The following is a 24,473-nucleotide window of genomic DNA, read 5'->3' as shown; positions in this document are numbered from 1 at the left end:
AGGTGTGGAAGGTAGTATAGGCCCGTACTACTGAAAGCACAGGACCCATACGCGTAGCAAGGAAGTCACAACCCCTAGGGTTGGTTGGGAATTGGTTCTTTGTCATTATATGGGTTATCAGAGATGGCGTATTATCCGAATGGTGGTTACGAGACGTCTTGAGACCAGATCCGGGTCAGGATCGGGAGCTGGCAGCCAGGATTGGTCAGTATTGTCAGAGGATCGTGTCAGTGAGATCATCCGGGAGGAGGTGATCGGGATTATCCGGGGACAGTTTTCCGGAGATATATGGGTCTATTAAGACCGCCATAGTTGAATGTTTCGACGAGCGCTAGGCAGCCATTGTCAAGACGGTTTCCGCGACAACTATAACAGCTGTAACGACGGCAGGGGAAGGAGCCGGTCGAGCATCTCAGTATCAAGACTTGTTATTAGGACGTATCTTGATGAGCAGAGAGCTGCAGTTACTTGGGATCAGGGAAATGTTTCGTACTCGTTGCACTCCGCGGGTTGAGCAGGAGAAGGTGGTGTGAGTTTCCTGGTTTGAGGCTTCGGGGGTCTTGTTCGAGGTCGGGATTCGAGTCGCAGGGACTCCGTAAGGGAGTGATGATTACGTTCAGCTGGGGTTTTGCAATTGGAAGTAGAATGGTTAATCGATGGGTAGTTGTTTTCTAGGGAAAGGATTGTGCCCTTTCAGCTTTTCGAGCTCGAAGGATTGAGTAGGTTTGTGGCCCGGGAGCAGGTTGTATTTCCAGATCGGGGTCAGTTAGTCGCCGGGATTGGCGACAGTAGTTCAGCGCTGGTCAGTGCGGGTGGGTCAATGTGACATAAGTATTTTGTGAGGTCCGGTTCGCCTTGGATCTCTTATCGGGTGGTAAGGATTAATTGTACAACCTAGTGCACTTTTGGGAATGGAGACTATGTCTTGGGGGCAGTTTGTAGCTCGATATAGGGCAGAGGTTGCTTCAGCTACTGCAGTTCAACTGTGGATGATCGAGCTGGTGAGTGAGTCAGGGTGCGAGACCCTAAATGATATTAATTCTAGAGCAGACGGCAGGAGATTTGTTGGAGCACCTTGGGAAGAAGGGTATTATATGGGAGGTCTGCGACAGGGTCCCACGGGATGGTTATTCAGCGTTGTCAGGATATAGTAATCCAGTAACTGCTATTGATTGGCGGAGGAAAGCGCCAAGGGAAGTAACCCGTTGCTGAGATGTCAGTTGGAGCATCTACCTTTTGGACTTCAGGATTTGAGTGGGGGATCATCCAAGTATTAGGGATTGTCGGTATCACGGGGATTCAGGAAGTGTTCAGCTAGTTCTTAGAAGTGTGTGATCACTTGTGATTGGCTAGTAATGGAGCACTAGTTGAAAGGAGTTGGTTGTCATCGGATCGTTCATTGGAAAATGAGAAGAATCGGGAATTCTCCAATTTTCATGTGTTGTGAAGACTTAGTCAAATCTAAGTGGGGGAAAATTATCCTGAGATTCAGAAACAGGAGCGGTTTTAAAAATGGGATAAGTTTCGCATCGTTGTCAGAAAGGAAGACAACCCAAGTGGCTGTTTGGTTTGAGGTTTGTGTGAGTGAGGAGTTTGGTAAAACTCCCCAGTGTGTGAATCGCGCCATCTCGGTGCTTGACAGCAGAATTGGGAATTTTCAGGTTGAACGTCAGCCATTGAAAGTTTGTCTGTTGCTGTTCAGATTGTGGTTTCAAGAAGGGTCGGACAGGAGTTAATCGGTGAACCTCCCAGAAAGCGGGAAATTCTCCGAAGGAAATTCAAGAGGCGACAGTTGAGAAGCTAGGAACGCGTCATCAATTTCCTTGTGCAGTGTGCTTACATTTCCTAAGTCTTTGGGGTATGTTTCCCCTCAATAGTGGAATAGACTTTTGATTCATATCGGACATGGATTTCGGTAACCTTGGGAATAATTGTGGAAGTTTTCTTGGACTAGTTTTGGTATTAGTAGAATCGGACCAGTCTCGATCCAGTATGGGCTGTGTGGCAAGTAAATGTGGAGTTAGGGATTCCCAATTATGTACATGGTAGTGATTCTTCATGTGCAACGGCGGGTATTCAAGGTGGCAATAGGGTTGGTTCGGCTTACGTGCTTGATCAGGTTTGGGATGTAGTTTGCAATCAGATTCAGAGTTCGGCTATCATTCTATTCTAGGTTCATGTGCGACCCAGGGTTGGTAGGATTTTGTTTGGATAGTAACTTATTATATAAGTGAATCGTGCATGGTGGGGTTTCAGCATTGTGGCGCTGGTTGGTGTTGTAAAGGACGTTGGTTAGGCCTTTTCTTTTGGATAAGGTTGATAGTTTATCAGGAGCGTTCCAGTCATGAGCTGAGGGCCAGGTAGGGCATACCAGACTCATGCTGTGGGCTCAGAGGCAATCCAGACCTATGCTGAGGGCCTTGTAGGGGTATTCCAGGCATAGGCTGTGGGCCTAGTGATCTTAGTAGTCTATTTCTTCTGTTTGAGCGCTTTCGGAATAGACATATTGTTGAGATTTGGGCAAGCCGTAAGCGGCCAGGAGGAATCAAAAGATTTTGTGAGAAATACAAGGGTAGGTCCTTGAACTTCAAGTTATGAGTTTAGACCCGAGTTTCGTATATAGTGGTATTTTGATCTAGGGTATTCCATCCCGAGGATGACCGGACCCTATGATTGATTGGACATGGCGTGTTGGTATTCCAACCCAAGGGTTGATTGGGCCAAACATGCGTAGGATACGAGGGTATTCTATCCCGAGGATGACTGGACCCGTCGTAGGCATGCCTAGTATTCCAGCCCGAGGCTGATTGGGCCAGGTATGAGTATTTGTGCTTATGAGCCGGTTATTATATGTATGTGGTTCGAGAACTAAAGGATCATAGTTAGCAGTGTGGGATTTGTGATTCTGTTTTCTAGCGGGAACCTCAGCTTATCAGAAGTTGAGTAGCTAGTTGGGAGTTAAGTGCAATGCATTCGACAATGATCCAGTGTGGGCAGTCTTTCAGGGAGCCAGACCATCTCGAGACTTCAGATTACGGATTGAGTAAATGTGATCATATTGGAAGAGATTCGTTTATTTTCAGGTTTTGGAACCCTGCGAGGGTTGGTTATGGTTGCCTTGGAAAAGCTAGGGTTATGCTCGGGGTTGTGGTTCAAGTTGTTTGGCGTGTAAGGAATGAGAAGAAATGATTTCGAGGCCGAAATCAAATTTAAGTGGGGGAGAGTTGTAACATCCTGTTTAAAGTAGAATAATTAAATAATAAGTCGGAACCCCTAGAAGTAATTTTTATTATTGTTTTATGTTATTATAGCCCAAAATCAAATAATAATTAGTGGGGTGTTGGTTTCGGGAAGCCAAATGACGAGATTTGAATATCTGGGGGTTAAAGAGGAAGTTCCGGATTTAATTTGAAGAGATTTTGGAAGTCATGGTGTGTTTGGTAATTAATGGACTTAAATTGAAATGAATTAAAGGCTTAGGGGGCTGATTGGTAATTTCGGGACTTGAATTGTACGGATTTTCTGAAGGAGGGGGTTAAATGATAAATATTGGATTTATTTTGAAAGAAGTATGTGAAGGAGGGGCCATTTTGGTCGTTATGGGATACATTTCATATGGGGCTCGGGGTATTTAACTGTGTTATACTCGTCACCCTCAAAACCCTAACCCTAAATAGTTGGATGCAACCGTCCCCTCCCTCACCTACTAGCCTCAGCCGCCACCTCGTCGTCTGCCGTTTTGCCATCGGAACACCACCAACACTACGTTGTCGGACGTCGTACGTAGCCGCAGAGAAACCATCGTGAGCAGTCGAAGGTAGCTGCACCGGTTAGGGATCAGAGAACCGTTGTTGTAATCGTCGCCGCTACTCCGAAGGGTCGCTGACAGTCGCTGCCAAACGCTAGGCTAGCCGCTGCCGCCATTTCTGACGTTGCTAGAGACCAAGACCGGCGGTGGGACGTCGTGTAGTCGGATATGAAGGAAAGCAACGAGACCAAGGTGAGCCACCGCTGAGACGCTGTTGCTGCCCGCTCTCCTGTCACCATCTCTATCCCCTCTTCTTTCGTTGCCGCTGCTATTATTACCTCTAGACGCCACGGTTGCTGCTAGTGCTGCTGCGTCCCGACGCCATCCGCCGCCAATGACCGCTACTGCTGCCGTTTTCTTGGGCTTCTACCGTCGCCACCCACCACAGGTGGGTGTTGGATTTATTTTCCTAAGAAAATAGGGTGGGTGTGCGGTTTGTGTTGCTCGTGTTCGGGTGCTGTGATGGTATTAGGCTGCCGGAGTGTCCATTGGCTGGAGATCCGAAGAAAAAAACCTCACTGCCACCTCCGACCACCACCTGCCGCCTCAGTGCGGCGGTGTGTGTGTGTGTGTGTGTGTGTGTTATTTACGTGAGTGTATGTGTTTGTGTAGTTTTGGTAAAAGTGTAATAGTGTCGGTAATCAATAGAAAACTTGAAAGCACCACCGTGAGGTGGTGGCTGCCGCCTCCTGCCGCCACCGGCCGCCGTGTCGGGTGGCGGTGTGCTTGCTTTGTTGTGTTTGACTCGTTTGGGGGATGCTTGGTCAAAGTGGGCCCAATGAAGCCCTAATGGGCCCAAGAAACCCTACTGACCTAATAAAATCCTAATGGGCCCAATAAGGCCCAAAGCGACCTAAAAGCCCAACCAATGGACTAATGGGCTAGTATTGGGTTGGTAAACCCTAATTAGGGTTTGGAAAACCCTAAGAGCATAAAACCCTAATTGTGGGAATTGTTTGGGACACACACGAGAATTAATTATTAAACTTAAAATAATAATTAATAATCATTGGCAAACTAACTTACCAATAATGGACTTTATGGATTAAGTCCTTAAGGGGTTAAGTAAGAAACACTTAACCCTAAGCATCATTTCAGGTGAAAGCCCTAATCTCACTCGGGACTTGAATTGGGCCTTCCTATTGGGCTTTGGCGATTGGACTATTGATGGGCCATCCAAGAACAAGTTAATAGACCAAAGTAATTAGATGGGCTTTAGGATAAGGCCCGTGTGAGGACTTGGGCCTAATTTGGAAAATTGGGCCATAATTGGGCCTTTATGATTATGTGATAATGGGCCATGGGAATTGGATTGGAGTAATTGGATAGGCCTTAAGGAAAGACCATGTAGAGGTCTGGGCCCAATTTGGAAGATTGGGCCAAATGTTGGGCTTTGGCCCATTATTTGACTTTTGGGCTTTTGTAGTGTGAGTTGGACCTTGGGCTTCGAACCCAAGTATTAATTGGGTATTGTTTGATGTTGACAGTTTGGGATTCTGTCAACCAGCAGCTGGAGTTGTATCTGCGGGACTTCAGCAGTGCCAGGTGAGTTATCCTCACTATACTAAGGGGTCTAAGGCACCAAGGCCGGCCTATTGGATATGTTCTCCTAGCAGTGTTAGATGTTGAGTATGAATTAGTGATGCATGCTAGTGGTTATGCCAGTTAGGTAGATCGGTAGGACTACTTGTGTTGTTATATGATTATCTGCATGCTTAGTAGTTATGTTATATGTTGATATGTTATGTGGGATGTGTTGAGGTTGTACTGCTCCGTGCGGTAGCCAACAAACCCTAAGAGCATTGCAGATACGAGCTGTGGGCCCGGTAGGCAATCCAGACTCGTACTGTGGGCTCGGGAGCATTCCAGATACGAGATGTGGGCTCGATAGGCAATCCAGACTCGTATTGTGGGCCCGGTGGCAATCCAGACTCACACTGTGGGCCCAGGGGTAATCCAGCCTATAAAGCTGTGGACCCGTTATATGCTGTTCAGTTTGTTATGATATGATATTGCTGACATGGTTATGTGGACTGTATGTGTATCGGTATTTTGGGGTAACTCACTAAGCTTTCAGGCTTACAGTTTTAGTTTATTGTTGCAGGTACATCATGGGATCGTGGCAAGGCAAATGTGTGATCGTACAACTCCTCATTTTTTATGACTTTGTTTCTGGGATACTCTGATACGATACATTTTGAAAACAAGTTTGTAATAGTTAATGGATTTGAAATGTTTTTAAAAGTTTAAATTGGCTTGAATTTTTCGTGTGTTACAATTTTAGACAATACAAACACATATTTTGGTTAGATATTAAATTAGATATAGACCCCGAAAAGACAGAATACCAATGTTGTGTATTTTGTATTTCTAGCATCTTTTTTTTTTTTTAATGTCCCATTTTTTTTAAATGTGCATAAATTACTCATATGAAGTTATAATTACTTATTTTTTTTTCTAGAATTTAATTTGGTGTGTGTACTTCATTTTATTTTACACTAGTACAAAACGTATTTTTTGGTGCGATGAGTTTTTTTGTTGGTGCGGTGGTTGCCTAAAACCGCACCATTAAAACACTTTTGCATCAATAAATCAATGAACCGCACTAACAAATGCATTTTTTGATGCTGTTTTCGTAAAACGCACTAATAAATTCATTTTTTGATGCTGTTTTCTAAAATCGCACTAATAAATGTATTTTTTGATGCCATTTTCCAAAACCACAGTATTAATAAATGCATTTTTGATGCGGTTTTCCAAAACCGCACTAATAAATGTATTTTTGGTGCGGTTTTCCAATAATCGCACCAATAAATGTGTTATTTCATTCAAATTTTTCATTGGGCGCAAGATCCTTTAAATTTTTAGGGATCCCTCATATTTATTTTATTCAAGTTTTTGTTTCCCTCCCACTTATTTCGTCTCCCACATTCCTCCCTCCCAAATAGAGACCTTCTTCACGCCCATAATCTATGATCTTTGTAACTTTTTTCTTTTCCGCGTGCTATTCAGTTTCTACCTTTATTAATTTCACATGTTCTAAAACTTGTTTGTGTTGTATCTTCTTATTATTACAGGTTAGACAAATATTTATGATCTTGAAGGCAATGAAATATCATTACCACTTTCTCAATGCTTTAAAATCACGATTTCATGCTCCATTGTAAGATTAACATCTAACAAAATTTAAACCTTATTTATTCGAGTCTGTTTATCATATGTTAATCAAAAGGAATAATCATCGTCATCTTCTATCCACAGGCTCAACCTGAGACACTCAAAATAGTTCACGCCACCATTGCTAATCGGTTGTCGATTGATGAGAGCACAAACGTCCCTGCAACCAAATTTGCCGATTTTGGTGTTGATTCTCTTGACAGTGTAAGTTTTGTTTTTGATTTGAAACGAATCAAAACTCAAACCACTAGTCATCGATCATTATAATAACTCAATACATATCATTGAATCAATTATAGGCCTGAGAAGACAACATATTAATGTTGTGATTTTTCCGTTTCGGCATTTTGTTTTTTTAGAATCTATCTCGCTTTTTAAAATACGCATAACTCAGTCATATAAGGTCGGAATTACTTAATTTTTTTTTCAGAATGTAATTTAATATTTGTACATCATTTTAGAATGTAAAAAGTCATATTTTTGTTAAAATATTAGACAATCTACAGCCAACATAGCTTCTACAACATATCAACTTTAAAAAAACTAACTGAAAAATCAGGACCGGAACCGAAACCGACATTGACACCGGCGGTCCGGTTCTAAAGCTCATTCGTATAATCTAGTGTTGTCATTGTTATTCTTTCCTTTTTGTTATATTTCAAATATGTTCAAAAATATTTAATTATTAATTGCGATAGTAAGTTATTTAAAGAAATAAATAGCGACAGAAGAATTTGTAAACCAACAACTACAAGTGTATATTATGGGAACTTCTTTTTCATTCACATATCGAAATTGCAAGCATGAAATTTTTCCAAAGAAACCAAGAAAAACCGAGTACAAGTTCAAGATTACATAAGATTATTTTACAATTCTTAATTTTACCCTGCCCTCCACAATTCTTGAAATGGCCCTCACAATAAGGATGTTACATCCTCGACCTTTAAGCAAAAGAACATGAAATACAAACCCAAAAGAAAGTGAATAGGACAAGAATATACTTAAGCATAGTCTCCTGAGGCTGGAAGTGCCTCATACGATCCAATGAAAACATCACCATAGATTAATCCAGCCAACCCAGCACCAATAAGTGGGCCGACCCAGTAAATCCAGTTTTGTGAAAAGTCACCACTAACGACAGCTGGGCCGAATGACCGAGCTGGGTTCATTGAGCCACCACTGAAAGCTCCAGCAGCCAAAATGTTGGCTCCAACAATGAAACCGATTGCGATGGGTGCAATGGTTCCGAGTGATCCTTTTTTAGGGTCAGCAGCGGTGGCATAGACTGTGTAGACTAGAGCAAAAGTTATGATAATCTCAAACACGACTCCTTGAATACTGCTCATGCCACTAGCAACTCCGTGGGTTGGAACGGCCTGTCAAATTCCAAATATGTAAATACAAATCCAAGGTTTTGAATCAGAAGTTGTTTTAGCACCGAAGATATGATATATGAAAACTTACCAAGCCACCGGTGACAAATTGTAGGAGGAAACATGCAACGACGGATCCAAGAAGTTGGGCAATCCAGTAAAATAGACCGGTTATGATGGTGATGTTACCACCAATAGCCAATCCGAAGGTGACAGCTGGATTCAAATGGCCACCGGAGATGTTGGCAGCTATTGAGACTCCAACAAAGAGCGCAAATGCATGGGCTATGGCCACTGCAACTAGTCCAGCTGGGTCTAGTGCTGCATCTGCTGTGAGCTTACCTGAAAAGTTTATAAAATTCCGTTATACGTTAGATTGTAATGAAAAGAATGCATGGTTTCATTTTATATGGTTTAAGAAAAAAATGTAACATACCATAAGCAATAGCTGATCCGACACCTGCAAAGACGAAAAGAAGGGTGGCAATGAACTCAGCCAAGTAAGACTTGACTGAACCTGCGCTAAAAGAGTCACCAATGCTACCAATTGCCAACTTCACCATATTTAGAGCTCTTTGAAGCTAAAAGTCAAAAGATGAGATGGCTGACTTGTTAAAAGTGTGATTTATGAATGGTTTCAACAAAGTGTTATATAGTGCTTAATTTCAGAATATTATAATAAATATAATTGTTTAAGTTTTAAAGTGAGGTTGATTAAACATTTAAACATGCGGCTAAGAAGCTCCTATGTATAGAGAATTTGTGCTGGCACCGACCGTGGGTCCATGATGGCTCAGTCCTGGCCATTGATTGGTGCCGCCACCACCGGCCATGATTTTTAAAATGTTTGTTTGTTAATGAATGGGAAGTGGAGGCATCATTTACAACTAAACTTGTATTTACGAAATAGTAAGTGGATTATTTAAGATTATCATAACAAAATTGGAAAAACGATAAATAGATAATGTTTTAAAGTTGTTTTAAGTCGAAACGAATAATTTCTTGTCCTTACCAATAAGGGTTGAATAAGAAGCTTGTTTATTTTGTCTATTACAACAAAAGTAATGTGTTATATATAGTATAAAGCTATGTTATTTATGAAAGCATTTTCAATTTTGGATAAAACAGTTCTACAAATTGTATAAATCAAAAACATTTTTTGATTTTTGACAAGTTTGATTTATTTTTAACTGATATTTTTTTTTATTTAATCGGTTTGACATAAAAATAAAATAGATATTATTTAGAGTTAAACATATCAAACACGTTAAATTAATAACTTAACTTAATAATAATTCAATTTTGTTGAATAAATCCACATAAAAACCTTTTATGTCTCAATTTATTTTGTTTGATTTTAGACCTTTCTAAGTTTTCCTATTTTAATGTAAGCCCAACAAAATAAAGATATTTGCTTATAAAAAGATTGTCATGAGTTTTTGTTTTCCATGAATTAATTTAATAACATGAAAATCCAAATGATTGAGTGGAGGAATCATGTTTATTTAAAAAAAAGGTTTTGAAATTTAAAAATAGCATAAAACAATAATTTAGTGAGTTTACTTAATTTGATAATGGGCAATTATGATGCATTTTTTATTTAAAATTGGAGCAAGTAATCAAGGATTGGCTGTCATGTTTAAAGTAAAGTATATGGGGACAAGATGATTAGTATTTTAAAATGTTAGCGATCATCTTTTGCATGAAATCCGGTTTGTATCGAAGCAGATAATTTAATGGTTAGATTGGATTGAATTGAATAAAAATAAGATGTCATGATTAGTAAATATGGTGTAATGGAGGAAACTTTTATACCGAACAAGTCAAAAACGATTAAACTCTAAGTTGATGGGTTAACTGATAATTATAAGTTATTTTTTAAGTTATGATAAATTATTTTATTGTTTTATTGAATGCTAAATTACGGGAAGTTAGTTTATAGATTATTTACTTTTACCAAACGTTCTAAATGTATTCGGGTTGGGAGGCGGGAGATGATTATGTTTTTTTTTAATTAATAAAAATCTTAAACAAACAACACAATTATGTTTATGAAAAGAAATATAGTACTTTGATCCATATAAAATTAAATTACAAACACCACTAAGGAAAAAGACAATCAGCGGCCACTCCAAAGGGTTTAATTTCATTGTCGCCGGTAATAAGTTGCCGCCACTGCTCCGTCGCTATTGATCAATTTGTCACCGTTAAAGAAAATAGTCGCCGCTAATGCTTGTGTCGCCGTTAAAGAGTATAGTCGCCGGTAATAACAATTTTTATTTTTTAATATTTTTTTAATCAACGATTTTGGTTGCCGTAATAGTGTCGCCGGTAATTACATAAAACAACAACAAAATTTACAATTCTAACAAGTAGAAAAGCGTGACAACAAGTGTAATATACAAATAAATCTCCTCCCTACATACCATCATCTTCGTTCTCGTTTCCTCGATTATTCTGTGATTGAAAAAACAAATAAAGCTCATCCCTACATGTCGGGTCGTTGAGTATTTCCCGAAGATTTTCCAACTACAAAATAAATAACAACATATAATATATAAACTTATAAGTTAAATTATCAAACATAAACAAAAACTATCAAATTGCTATTTTTAAATTAAGACAAAAAGCCAAAGTACATTGCTATTTCTTGCACTTGGGACAAAAAAACCAATAACCAATGCTTTTAGCAAATAATCACCACAAAACCAAAATTACCAAATCAACATGCATTTTATGATGCCAAAGTAGATTGCTATTTTTAAACTAAGACAAAAAAACCAAAGTATATTGCTATTTCTTGCACTTTGGACACCCATTTACCAATGCTTTTAGCAAATAATCACCACAAAACCAAAATTACCAAATCAACATGCATTTTATGATGCCAAAGTAGATTGCTATTTTTAAACTAAGACAAAAAACCAAGGTACATTGTTATTTCTTGCACTTGGGACAAAAACCCAATTACCAATGCTTTTAGCAAATAATCACCACAAAAAACCAAAGTAGATTGTTTTACCTGTGATGGTTGTGGTGATGGTTGCGATGGTTGTGAAATCGGTGGGAGAGCAGAAGGTTTACGGCCGATGCCTCTGATATGGCCACGTCGCTTTCCTAATACTTTCTCAAAAGCAGTTCTTTCTTGAGCGGGTGATAACTCACTTTCACCTTGGGTTTGTTCTAAGAGCTCTTCGACTAATCGATTCTGTAATTTCCAAAAGTGAGTAACAATTAAGTATAAATAAACACATAATTATATGATAAAACTATAATTAAATACTTACATATTATTGTTCTGCCTCGGTAGTAACAAATACACCATCTCTATCGATATGAGCCTTGCGAAACGTTTCCACTCTCTTAAGGTTCTGCTTAACATTAAAAATTAAATTATATTTTAAATAAATAATTACATGTATCGTACGTTACCTTCTTATAGCAAGTACTGTTATACGAGCTCGACCCCCCATGATTCACGTTCGTTTGCATTTGACATACTTTTTTGTTCTTGTCTGAAGCAATTCTGTGTTCGTCCGTTTGGAAATACTCAACTGCTTTCTTCCAGTTATCAACATACATACCCTCTGGAGGGTTGGCAAATGCTCTCGGGATATCATCATACCCTCCGACTGCCAAAAAATATTATTTTGCGTCAGCTTTACGGTCTCGATAACATTTTAACAAAGCTGCTTGAAAAATCTCTGTCAACATATTAGCTTGTACATCCTGGTAAATCCGATCCAAATCAAACTTTGTCTACAAAAAAAAAGTTAACCAAGTAAAAACCAGTCATAATTAACCATATAAAATATTTTTAAATAGATAATTACCCCTTAATGTTGTATTACGGTGTCCTTTATTGTAGAGAAAACTTTTTTTGCAAGTCCATTTATCAAAAGGGACCATATGCCACATTGTTTTTCCAACTTCTCGTGAAAAGATGTCTTTCAGCTCTCCTACGGGATCATATGTTATATCCCTATCATAATCCATGGTAATCGGTTTGCCCTTATTCTGTAAGAGCGCTCTTTCAAGCTTTATATTTTTGGCTTTGCCTCGGACTTTCCTACGTGCACGTTGCTCAACTACAAATATAATTAAAAATTATTAGAAACGGTATTTAATTTATAATAACTGAATAAAAATTCATAATAAAACTTACGGTCCTGCTCATGATGACCAACACCTCTACCACCTGGGAAAGGTGGGTCCTCAACTCCATCACCCCCCATATCCACGACCCATAACAGCAGCCATGGTATACACAAACAAAAGCCATATTGACATCATTTCCAGAAAAATTATAAGATATATAGATACAATTCTTATTACAAATACACATTACATAGAAATAAACATTTACATAGGAATAAACATTTCTATTTAAACTAGGAATCCAAATAAAGTTCATATTACAAACAAGTATTACATAAGAACTATTCTAATCAAAATCTTCCTCATATCATTCAGTGTGTTCTTCGGTATCATAATCATAATCGGTCTCATCGTAATCAGTCTCGCAATCAGAAACATCATTGACTCTACTAGTTGGTGGAGGAACTTCGGTTGCACTTTCTACATTAACAATGACTCTAGGAATGTTTTGAAAGTACATGCTGAAATCGATAAAAAGTGGAGCATCGGATGAAGAGATATTTTGAAGTACGTCGACATTGTCTACATTTTCGTGTGAGCCATTGTCAACATTTTGGATAGAGTCATTGTAAACAAGTTGGACACGATCATCGTTCGATGGTAGATCCCAAATACTTCGATGATTAACATGCTCGACAACACACTAATGGTTATTGTTTGGCTCTCTGATGTAGAACACGTGTTTGGCTTGTGAAGCATATATGAGTTGATCATCTTTGTATGCTTCGCGTCGTGTGTCGATACTGGTGAAATTATCACTAGAAATAACTCTTGTTCGAGTATCAAACCACTTGCAACGAAATAGTACAGTTGAATAATCATGCGTATACCTCAACTGCATAATCTCTTCTAACTGGCCATAGTATTTCTCGCCTTTCTCACCCACCGCTAAAACCCCAGAGTTTTGTGTTGTGCGTTGTGCATCACGACTAAGTACCATAAACCTAACACTGTTGACTATGCATGCGGTGTAAGAATAATCATTCATTTGCGGACCCATTCCAAGAGCCGACAACTCTTTATGGAATTCTGGAGAGTTTTCTATTTTCATTTGATGAACCTAGCAAATATAAAGTAATATGTAATATGTATTCTTTAGATCAATGAAACAATTTTGTTTATGAATTTATGTTACCTTTTCACGAAACCAATTACGAAATTCTCTATTTTCATCACTCTGGGGATGTTCGGATTTGAATTTCCTACGTTGATGACAAAAAGATATAGATTTAAGAAAAAAAAAATTTAAGGATGAAAGTTATAGATAAGAATAGTTACTTGATATACTGTGTGACTTCTTCACGGCTATTCAATACAAACTATTCCATGTTATGCATTTCCGTTAAATTAAGAGTTTTGATTTGAGTTGTGCTAGTAGGTCGACATTTGGACTCAAACATCCAAAACTTTGTTTTTTCAATGACAACATCTTAATTTCTTTCCGGACGATTGAATTTATTATTTACATCTCGAAGGTACATCGAACAAAATAATAAAGCTTCTTCAGCAAGATAACCCTCATCTATAGAACCTTCCGGCCTCGCCTTGTTTCTGACATAGTTTTTTAGTTTTTTCATATACCGATATATACGACTTTATTTGTTGCATGGTACGAAAGAGTGTCTTCATTGCAACTAGCACATGCTTTATACCCTTGCCCACTCCAACCTGATAGACTGCTCACTACTACGAGCTGGCAGTCGTTTATTGTCCACAACAACATAGCTCTCATCGTGAAGAATGTGTTTGTCGCAGCTTCTTTAATACGTACGCCTGAGTTCCACAAATGTTTAAGTTCGTCCACCAACAACCTAAGGAAAACATCCATATCCTTACCAGGAGCTTTCGGGCTGGGAATCAACAAAGTCAACATGAATGATGACTCTTTCATACAAAGCCAGGGTGGCAGATTGTATGTGGTGAGTATGACCGGCCATGTGCTATGTAGATTACACATGTTTCCAAATTGATTAAAACCATCAGCTGAAAGACCTAGGCGTACGTTATGAGGTTCACTCGAGAAGTCGGGGTATTTTTTTATCAAAATCTTGCCAATGTTCCCCATCAACAGGATGACGCATCACACCATCTTCTGAACGTTCGGTACTATGCCAAATCATATTTTTGGCAGTGTGCCCCGAACAATATAAACGTCGTAGTCTCGGGGTCACAGGAAAGTACCATAATACCTTATGAGCTACTTTCTTACCCTTGGTGTTTTTATCGATCAATCGGCTCTCTTTACAAACGGTACAAACTTGCAATGAATCGTGTTCTTTCCAAAAGAGACAACAGTCGTTTTTGCACACATGTATCGACTCATACCCCCGGCCAATAGACTTCAATTTCTTTTTGGCTAGATAATGTGAAAGGGGAACCTTGTTGCATTTGGGAAATGCTGATTGCAACAACTCAAGGAGTTGATCCAATGAACTATCAGTCCATTTGTTGTTCACCTTGATATGTATTAACTTTGCTAGAAACTCAAGGGAAGAAAAGGTGCAACCATGATACAATTTAGTTTCCACTTCTTCTAACAATTGTGCAAAATCATCATCCACACCGCTACCCCTTGTATTCGAGGTTCCTTCATCGAGGTTGGTATCATTTTCTCTCGACTGCCACATCACATCGTCGATTAAATCGACCATTTCGTTACTTGGCAAGACGACTGGAGGAATAAAAGATTCACCATGATAGATCCAAGTTTTGTACGACTTACTAAAACCATTTATAAATATATGGCGTTCCACTACAGTCGGGTACTTGAAGTAACGGTTATCACATTTTTGACATGCACATCTGATTTTACCATTACTATCAAGGTGTGACTTGGACTTCTCGATAAAAGCTTTGAGTCCTGCTTGGAAGTCGGGATAGTTTCGATGTGGATTACTAGTCCATATTTTATCAATAGACATGATGTTGCTAAAACATAATTTTGGGTTTAGAGTTTAGTATACAGAATTAACATTGTTTTTTTTTTTTTTTTTTTTTTACAATTACTTGTAATTTATATAGGAAAAAGTTGTATGTATTAAATAAAATGGTCAAACAACGAATGAATTTTTTCTACACGTTTGTTTTATTTATAGTAGATGTACAAATATACATATGATTATTGAAAACAAAATTGTCTGTTTATTTTAATATGTTTAGTGATTAGTTTTTATTGAATAAAAAATTAAATAAAGCAAAATTAATAATTTGGTATATCCATAAAAAAACATTTCTTACTATTGTACCTTTTTATATTTTTTTTATTTATAACATTTTTTTTGTTTTTTTTTCAATTATAGCATTGTACTTTAAAAAATTATATTATGTTATTATGTTGTTCTTTTTTACCGTCGAGATTAAAAAATATATTTTTTTATTTATTGCATTGTATAAATATGTTGCTAATAAAAAATTTAAAAACTAAAAAAGACATGAAAATATAACAATTTCTAACTTTTGTTTTAGGGAATGAAATTTGAATAAATTCATTTAGTTAAAATTTGTACTTAATCGTAAGAAACTTTATCTTTGAGAGCTAATATAGTAAATATGAAACTATAGAAATATAACATTATAAGTTAAGTTGAAGATTTGCAAAAGGAGGAATCAAACTTGCCAAATAAATTTAAAAATGATATTGACTTCTCTTTCAAAAAATAAAAAAAATAAAAATAATAAAAAAAATATTGACTTACTAGGTTTGGAGCTAAAAAGTTAAGAAATTAACTTTCTAGTATTCGTATATAAGTTTTGGAACTTATTGGTTAATTTGGGGTTAGTTTGGGAACAAACTAGAAACTTTCTAGTATTCGTATATAAGTTTTTTAACAATTTTATAACATTTTTTTGTTTTTTTTTCCAATTATAACAATAATTTATTTTTATTTTTTTCAATTATAGCATCCTACTTATACCAAAACCACATACTTTCACATAATACATAAGAGCATGAAATTCACATACTTTCACATACATATACACCAAATACAAATACATTCACATACACACATAATAACATCCTACCTAGACCAAACACACATACTTTCACATATATAGATAATAACATCCTACTTATACCAAATACACAAATTTTACATTCACATACCACATATACAACAAACACATATACATTTACACACACACATAATAACATCCTATTTATACCAAATACACATAATTTCACATATATAGATAATAACATCGTACTTCTACCAAATACTCATATACCACATATACATCAAACATACATACATTGACATATATACACCAAATATACATAGATTCACATACAAATATCACATATACACACATATGCCAATTTTCATATAATTTATACAACTATACATATTTTGCAATTAAACTCAAATTTCACAATAAATAGAAGTAAATTGAACATGTTGTGACGAAAATCAACGAAAATGGTCCGGTGGTGGCGGTAGTCGCGGGTGGTGGTCAGGAACACAGTAAAAAAAACTGAAATTGACAATTTTTAGAAATTAAGCACTACAATAAGCTTAAAATCGACGTTACAAGAGAAAAGAGAAAGGAAACTATCCTGGAAATACCTCTCAGTCGCCGAAAATTGAGAAATGTCGTCGGAGATTAATGGTCCTCACCGGAAAATATAGTCTTCGCCGCCAAAAATTGAGTAATGTCGCCGGATATTAATGGTCCTCACCGGAAATCACCCACTTAATTGATGAATCGATGTAAGTTAGCAGGAGAATAAGTAAAACGCAGCAGCAACGAGAGTCACAGAAGAGCGAAAGGAAGAGCAAATGGAAAAAAGCGTCGATCTTTTTGGGTTAACTGCGTCGACCTTTAGCGGCGACACCTTTACCGGCGACATTTAGGGCTTTAGCGGCGACTCTCCGGAGGGAATTATTGCCGCGTCATTTTACGATCTTTAGCGGCGACATTTCTAGGTGTTTAGCGGCGACAATAGTCGCCGGTATTGATTTTGTGCGTTCCACGAGCACCCCAACCGTTGGATTAGAAACACGATCGGACAATTCGTATTTACCAGAACGTCAAAGCGCGGATCAGTGTCATGGACCTTTAGCGGCGACACAAATAGTGGCGACATTTACCTTTAGCGGCGACTTTTCAATATGTCGCCGCTAAAAGTCGATACCGCCGCTATTGGTGTCGCCGCTAAAGGCCGTATTTCTTGTAGTGTTTAAATTTCAAGAATTATAATTTTTCATCAAAAAAATTACAAAGATAATATGTAATAGTTCACATATTTAATATGTAATTTTTTTATGTCAAATATATTCTCATAGTGCAAATATATATATATATATATATATATATATATATATATATATATATATAGAGAGAGAGAGAGAGAGAGAGAGAGAGAGAGCTGGGTTCAAGTGTTTAAACTAATTATTGTGTTATTGTATGCATAAATATGGGCCAATCAAAATTAAATAAAAAATTAAATAATTAAATAAATAAACAAGGGTATTTTAGTAATTTGATAAATAGCTTCCACAAATAATCTCTATAATCATGCTAGCATTCAATTTTAACCTAATTTCTTTTCTTATATACAGCCTCATCGATGTCTTTCATCAAAAAGAATGAACTGAAACAAAAAGAAGGGCTTTATTTCCCCGTGTTCATCACCTAACTAACAGACCGGACAAAGATGGAAGAATACAGACGAAGGGAATACAGTGAGAGGGAAACACGAACGCGATAAGGGGGTGCAAAGGGTCGCATTTGGTCGATCGATTTGAGAGGAGGTCGTCTCCGGAATCGACGAGGTCGAAGCAGTGAAGGTGGGAAGAATCTGTGAAGCCCTCTTCCTGGTCTGATGGTGATGTGTGAAGGGGGAAAATAGACCTATCAACGTATGAGGAATCAAAGCTATCTAAAGGAAACTATATCTAAAGGAGTGCCTCTGTTCCGATCGAGGAAACACACATTTACGACACCACATCTTTTGTTTTCTGGGAATCGCTCTTTCGGTGCCTCCAGAAGCAATTCGTTGCTTCCTCGAGAACTCCGTTCAGTTACTAGAACACTCATAATCAGGAAAAGTGTGAATCCTGCTCAGGTTTTTAGCTTTCTCATGCTATTTGATTCATTTTGATATTTCGTTTTATAAGCTTTACATACTGTGGATTCTAACGGGTAGGGGTTATATGTATGATTTGAGGAATAGTAGTAGTGTGTTTTTAAGACGTTTTAACAAAGCAAGAATAGCTGAGATATCGATTGAATGATCAATGATGATATATTGACTGGTTTCTGCTCCTTATAAAGGCTTACAAAGATACATCGAGGACTGAACAAAGCTACACAAAAGCATCGACTTTTTTGGCTCCTGCAAAACCATTGTTGAATTTCGTTGGTAGCAATTTTCTTCCATTAGGTAATGCAATCTGCTTTTGTGTAACTGGATTATTTCTGTATCTATGACAGTGTTTTACAAAATACTAGAAGAAAGGGTCTGAAAAAAAAAGACAAACTTGAAGCTTTTATGTAGCTTCAATCAAGCTTTTGTCAACTTCATTGAATCATGAATGCCTACTGATACTTGGTTTCTTAATTAACATGATGCAGCTCTTATTAGTGGAGTAACATTAGGCCTCATAAACCCTAGTCTTGGATGCCTTGCTCACAAATATCATGTAGCAAAATTTAGCACTTGTGGGATATTTCTCATATCAGGTTATTACTTGAAAGAAAGTCATGCTTTAAGTTATTCACCAAAATGGCAAATATTGTATGTCTTTTTGGTTATTAAACCATTTAAAAAATTTTAATTTGCTTATAATTTCTTGTTTCCATATACAGGACTCACACTGCGCAGTGAAGAACTAGGTGCAGTTGTTGCAGCATGGCTAGTTGGACTTTATGGGCTTGTATGAACTAAAATTTATAAAATTTCCATCAAATTTATAGGTTCATTCTTTTCACTCCCCCTTTTTTAATAACATAGGAAATTAGACTAATTTAAATATTTTGAAATCATCACATGCTTCTATTCTGTTGTTGACTCCCCTTTTTTCAAAAATCATCCTGCAAATTCACCTTCAACCTCAAATTAACAATCTTTTGGTGAAATTTGTCATAGAACTTATTATGATGCATGACAGGTGTTTGTGGAAGTTCCTGAAAAATAATCTGACCAGACCATGTGGTATTCATTATGTCAGATTTACTAAATTTTTGTGTTATTTATTTGCCATGTAAAAGCATTCTCAGAGAATATTATTCTTACATGATTTGATTCATGGCAGTTATTTTTGTAAAATGTCTAATTTCATTGATGATCAAGGGCTTGAAGATTAGATGATGGCTGAACAATTGTCACTGGTCTTCACAAAGGAAAGAGATATTCTTCTGATAGAATAATCTATAATAGAATGATAGGAGTATATGTAATAATATATTCTGCTAGAATATTCAGGTCGAATAATATACATGGGTTTGTTTGTTATTAGTGAGTATTTCATTGTCATAGACTATTATATAAAGTTTTTACTTTTTTAAGAATGTAATGAAAAATTTGAAGTTGTATCCAAAAATTTGTTATTAGTCCGTGTTGACGTTCTCATAGAATATCATTCTAATAGAAATATGTATCCTGAAATTCCTAGAGAATATGATTCTAACAGAATGTCATTCTAACAGAATAAAATCGGGTTTAATTATAAAAATTGTGTTATAATTAAAATTAAAGTAATTACAAAAATTAGAATTTTAAAATCAAGAGAGTTAATTATCCTAAAAAATATGGAATTTTCGTTTTTTAAATTTATCTCAATTGTCTAAAATACCCTTAGAATGAAATTAGATGGTATTTTTCAATTATCTTTAATTTAATAATATGTATTAATAACTTTCTTAAAATAAGTAAAATGATTGGCCCACATTTATGCATACAATAACACAATAATTACCTTGAATAGAATAACCTAAGCCTATATATATATATATATATATATATATATATATATATATATATATATATATATATATATATATATATATATATATATATATATAAACGTGAAATATGTAATAGTTTAAGGGGAGAAGATTCGACATAATGACTTATTTTTTCACTGAAAGTGTGACAGAAGGTGACACCATCGTATGGTTTTTATGGTGACTTTAAAATGTAGTATCCGTATGATATGAAAACATGTGACCGTATTATAAAAGTGTGGCAATTGGGTAGAGAACTTTATTGCTAAAATCAATCATTTTATCCAATATTGTGGCGTTAAACAGTCAGTAGACATATTTATTTAGTAATTGTAGTGACTGTATATCACCAACTTGCGACATGCATGTTGTTTTAGTGTTGTTTTTTTCTAATATACTGTCACACAGTTTAAAGTTTATTAAAACTATTGGGTATGTTTTACAAACATGTAATTAGCGTGAGCATGACAATGTTCGTTAAATGGCCACATGTAATTAATTCCATAAGTGACGATTTGCTAATAATTACTCACAAAAACAATCTTTTATTATGACTATTGTCTACCGTATAGAGATACACAATTAAGTGAAATATGATCATAAGTATTATAAAGACACATTTTATTAAAATGATGGATTTAATATTAGCTTACGACCATATTTGTATTACTTATTATGACTGATGATATCATTCGTACATATAAAAAGTCATAACTATGATTATTTTATATTATTTTGACATAGAAAATCAATTAAAAAATAGCCATAATTAATTTATAGACGCATATATAATTTAGATCATAACTATTGCTAACCATTTAGCCACATGTAAAAAATGATATAAAGTGACAATTGTATATATTTAGAAACATTGAAAAACTTTAAGATATGGCCAAATATATATTATAGACACATGAAAATTTTGAAGTGTGATTATTGTTTAACATTCAGTGACATTAGTTCAATTTTTATTGTTACTTTTTACTATATTTCAGACACATCAAAACAACAGAAATAAAAGTAACCATAAATTGACAATATGAAACAATAAAAAGAAATCGATAATATTAATAATTGAAATGAAAATCCATACATAAGATACCTAATTAAAATAGAAAAAAAAACCTGTACTAATAACAAGTCTAAAAATATTGTAACAAAAGAAAAAACATCGCAAACCAAAAGCTAGATATAACTACGCTTTCATCTTGTTGGTACTGTTCTTTGTCTTCATAAGAAGGCTATCGCTCGATATAAAAGAAAGTTGTTTTGCACTTCTTTAAGTTTTTGAAGTTCATTGTCTTGAAGTGGTTTCATATTTGGTACCTATATCAACAAAATTGAAACAAAATTGAGTAAATAAAAAACTTAGTAGAGTAGTTTACGAAGGAAAAAAAAATGTAATACACAAACAAGTTAACAGAGTAAACAAACCTTTGAATCAGGTTTCACAATGTATTTTGGCCATGGGACAAAAGTTTTATATGCATGCTCAACTGTTTTAATTTCTCCATTAATGGGGTATAAATGAATCTTTTTTTACAATTTCATCAATGAACACTTTATAACAGTCATCATGCAGAAAAACTCCATGAATGAATTGTCTTTCTGATGATAAGTAAATGGCACCACGAGCAACGATGTTCCTTTTCCCGGATATGATAGACTACACTTGAATGCCTACAATGATTTGTGATATTAACATCAGAAGAAGAAAGACAAAAATGTATATTTAGCATGTCAAAAAAACTGACCTGTGGAAGTGGATTTTTTTGGTGAAAGTGTTGGTATCTAAGGAATTGTAGTGAAAGTCTTAGATTCAACAACCTTTTTGGTGGTTTTTGCAATTTCCTAAAAAATAAATTTAAGTCATATATGGAAAATTAGGATTTAATACAAAAGATAAATTAAAAGCAATGAAAATTGTTAAGTAAATACGTACTCGTGTTACGAATTTTAAAGAAGGCGATGGTTTATCGAGAATTGTAGTCGCAGACTTAGTTTGAACTGTTTTTTTTTTTTGGTGTTTTTTACAATTCCCTAAAAAAAGTGAAAGTCCCAAATGAAAAATCAGAAATTAGTACAAAAAAGATAATGACAACAATCTTGTGAAGTGATGACATAATGGTGTTAAGGGTTCCTCTGTTGGTTCTTTGGTTATGATTCAACAACCATGTCAATTGAAAGCCCTAGCAAATATAAGAAAAAGGGGACGATTTATTTGAGAAATGCAATTTACATAAACATTTTCAAGTGATGAAGTTTTTAAGATGACTTGCATTTACAAGTGTTTGAGGCAAATTTGGAAAGTTCGAGACACTTATCACAATGCTGACCCCTTTGCCTTTTTTCTAAAAAAAAAAATAATAATAAGCAGCAACAATTAACACAATGTTGACCTGAAATCCTATAGCAGAATCTGAATTTTATATTAATCTGAAAGCTTGCTTCTTAGAGCATGCAAAGCGTTTCGTGAAGCATCAACATCAAGAATCATAATTTTAAACTGGATAATGAGATGAATTTTGAAGAATTAGAGTTAGGGCTCAAAACCCAAGACTAGTTTCCTAAAACAAAAGAGATTTAACACAATTAAGTGATAATTTAAAGCGTAAGAGAGAAAGAGACCATGTGAGTTTATCTCCAATGCCATTTGCATCCAGATAATTGATTTTAAGAACAATGATTTTATCTCCATCAAAAACTTCAACTTACAAGTTCATAGATGCCTTTTCCAGCACCACTTGAGTTGATATAACTATTTTTAAGAAATCAGACACAATGAGTACTAGAAGGAAGGCAGTCGGCTGAATTGATTAGGCATTTCCTTGACGTGAAGAATAAAATCGAACCAACAGGTGGGTGTTTGGACATCTCAGCAGCAGGGGCGGGAGGAGAAATCCTGATTGGTGGTGCAGAGGATTTTTAATTGCAAATGAAAAGTAAAGAAATGGGGGCGCACCTGGTGGAATAACATAATAGTGGTGGATCGATAGAGCTTTAGAATCGCATCGAAGGGCGTGGTTGGGTGACGACCATAGTTCCTGCCATGATGCAGCGACTTTTGTGTAGAATCTAAGATAGTTTAATGCTCTTTCATTAACATGTCTCACCAATTACCACCGCTACTGATTCTATTCCACGGTTGGAAATTTCTTGCAATCGAATTGTAGAAATAAGGAATATGCTACATTGACAAAAACTCACTTAATCTGGAGCAGTAGCCACAAACTCAATGAATCTAAAACTCAAGGATAGAGAAAGAGCTTGATTTCTGTACCTGTGATGGCCGGAGAAGGCGTCTCAGTCGGAAATGGTGTCTGTGTCGCAGCCGGAGAAGGCGTCACCGCTGGAAAGGAGTCATCGTTAGATATTTTCTGTGACTTGTGATGGCGTATCTGCTACCTGCTAATTTATTATGCTAGGGGGAGAGACGAGAGTGTGTGTTAAGGGTTGGAATTAGAAAAAAGGAAACAAATTTTCAAAATCCCGCTCATTCAAAGCCATGAAAAATCAAAATCAAAGACGTGGGTAATTTTGAATCTAGGAGAGCTAAGTGGGTCATGGGAGAGCAGAACACGTTCGCATTTTCACTCCTTATTTTTTAATTATTTTTTTTATCTTAATTCTTATTCTTATTCTTATTATAATATACATCAGTACACGCATCCATATAAATTATTAAGTATTAATATTTTAAATTTTAATATAAAAATCAATTATCTTATGGTCTAATTTATGTTACGTGGGTATTCCATATAAATTATTAAGTATTAATATTTTAAATTTTAATATAAAAATCAATTATATTATGGTCTAATTTATGTTATGTGGGTATTCATCTAGATGTGTATGTGTAGATTTTTATATATTTAGAAGGTATTTGGCAAAGCTTAAAAAATGAGTTTTTTGACTTATTATCGGTTCCACACCGGTATAAGTCAAAAATAGTGTTTGGCTAAAAGTTTTTAAAAAAATAGGTTATAGCTGTTTGGAATCTCTAATAAGTC

General features: G+C 35.9%; 1 protein-coding gene and 2 long non-coding RNA genes across 3 annotated transcripts; 1 reads left to right on the top strand and 2 right to left on the bottom strand.

Moving 5' to 3' along the window:
- Positions 1 to 7,927: 7,927 nt before the first annotated feature.
- Positions 7,928 to 8,995, bottom strand: LOC145119229 (putative aquaporin TIP-type RB7-5A). The gene is made up of 3 exons (XM_079054847.1): positions 8,795 to 8,995; positions 8,450 to 8,700; positions 7,928 to 8,361 (listed from the first exon to the last, which is right to left on the bottom strand). The coding sequence occupies exons 1-3, from the start codon at positions 8,919 to 8,921 to the stop codon at positions 7,987 to 7,989; spliced, it is 753 nt and encodes a 250-aa protein (XP_078910973.1). The 5' UTR covers positions 8,922 to 8,995; the 3' UTR covers positions 7,928 to 7,986.
- Positions 8,996 to 18,834: 9,839 nt separating this feature from the next.
- On the top strand, positions 18,835 to 19,359 carry LOC145118833 (uncharacterized). Its single transcript, XR_013713516.1, has 3 exons — positions 18,835 to 18,901; positions 19,093 to 19,200; positions 19,327 to 19,359. It is a non-coding gene; the product is annotated as an uncharacterized LOC145118833 (long non-coding RNA).
- Positions 19,360 to 21,511: 2,152 nt separating this feature from the next.
- Positions 21,512 to 23,976, bottom strand: LOC145120470 (uncharacterized). Its single transcript, XR_013714202.1, has 6 exons — positions 23,744 to 23,976; positions 23,426 to 23,650; positions 22,406 to 22,503; positions 22,218 to 22,314; positions 21,898 to 22,143; positions 21,512 to 21,789 (listed from the first exon to the last, which is right to left on the bottom strand). It is a non-coding gene; the product is annotated as an uncharacterized LOC145120470 (long non-coding RNA).
- Between the last annotated feature and the right edge of the window lie 497 nt (positions 23,977 to 24,473).

Source organism: Lactuca virosa, chromosome 6, assembly GCF_052849685.1.
Source record: "Lactuca virosa cultivar CGN04683 chromosome 6, Lactuca_virosa_CGN04683_v6, whole genome shotgun sequence".
Classification (NCBI taxonomy): domain Eukaryota; kingdom Viridiplantae; phylum Streptophyta; class Magnoliopsida; order Asterales; family Asteraceae; genus Lactuca; species Lactuca virosa.
This window is presented reverse-complemented; position numbering and strand designations above follow the sequence as displayed.

Bases quoted from the DNA above. Each gene is read 5' to 3' on its own strand.
- LOC145119229 (XM_079054847.1), bottom strand. From the start codon at position 8,921: ATGGTGAAGTTGGCAATTGGTAGCATTGGTGACTCTTTTAGCGCAGGT. The intron at 8,701-8,794 runs GTATGTTACATT...TAAACTTTTCAG, and splicing joins CGGATCAGCTATTGCTTATG to GTAAGCTCACAGCAGATGCA. The intron at 8,362-8,449 runs GTAAGTTTTCAT...GGAATTTGACAG, and splicing joins AATTTGTCACCGGTGGCTTG to GCCGTTCCAACCCACGGAGT.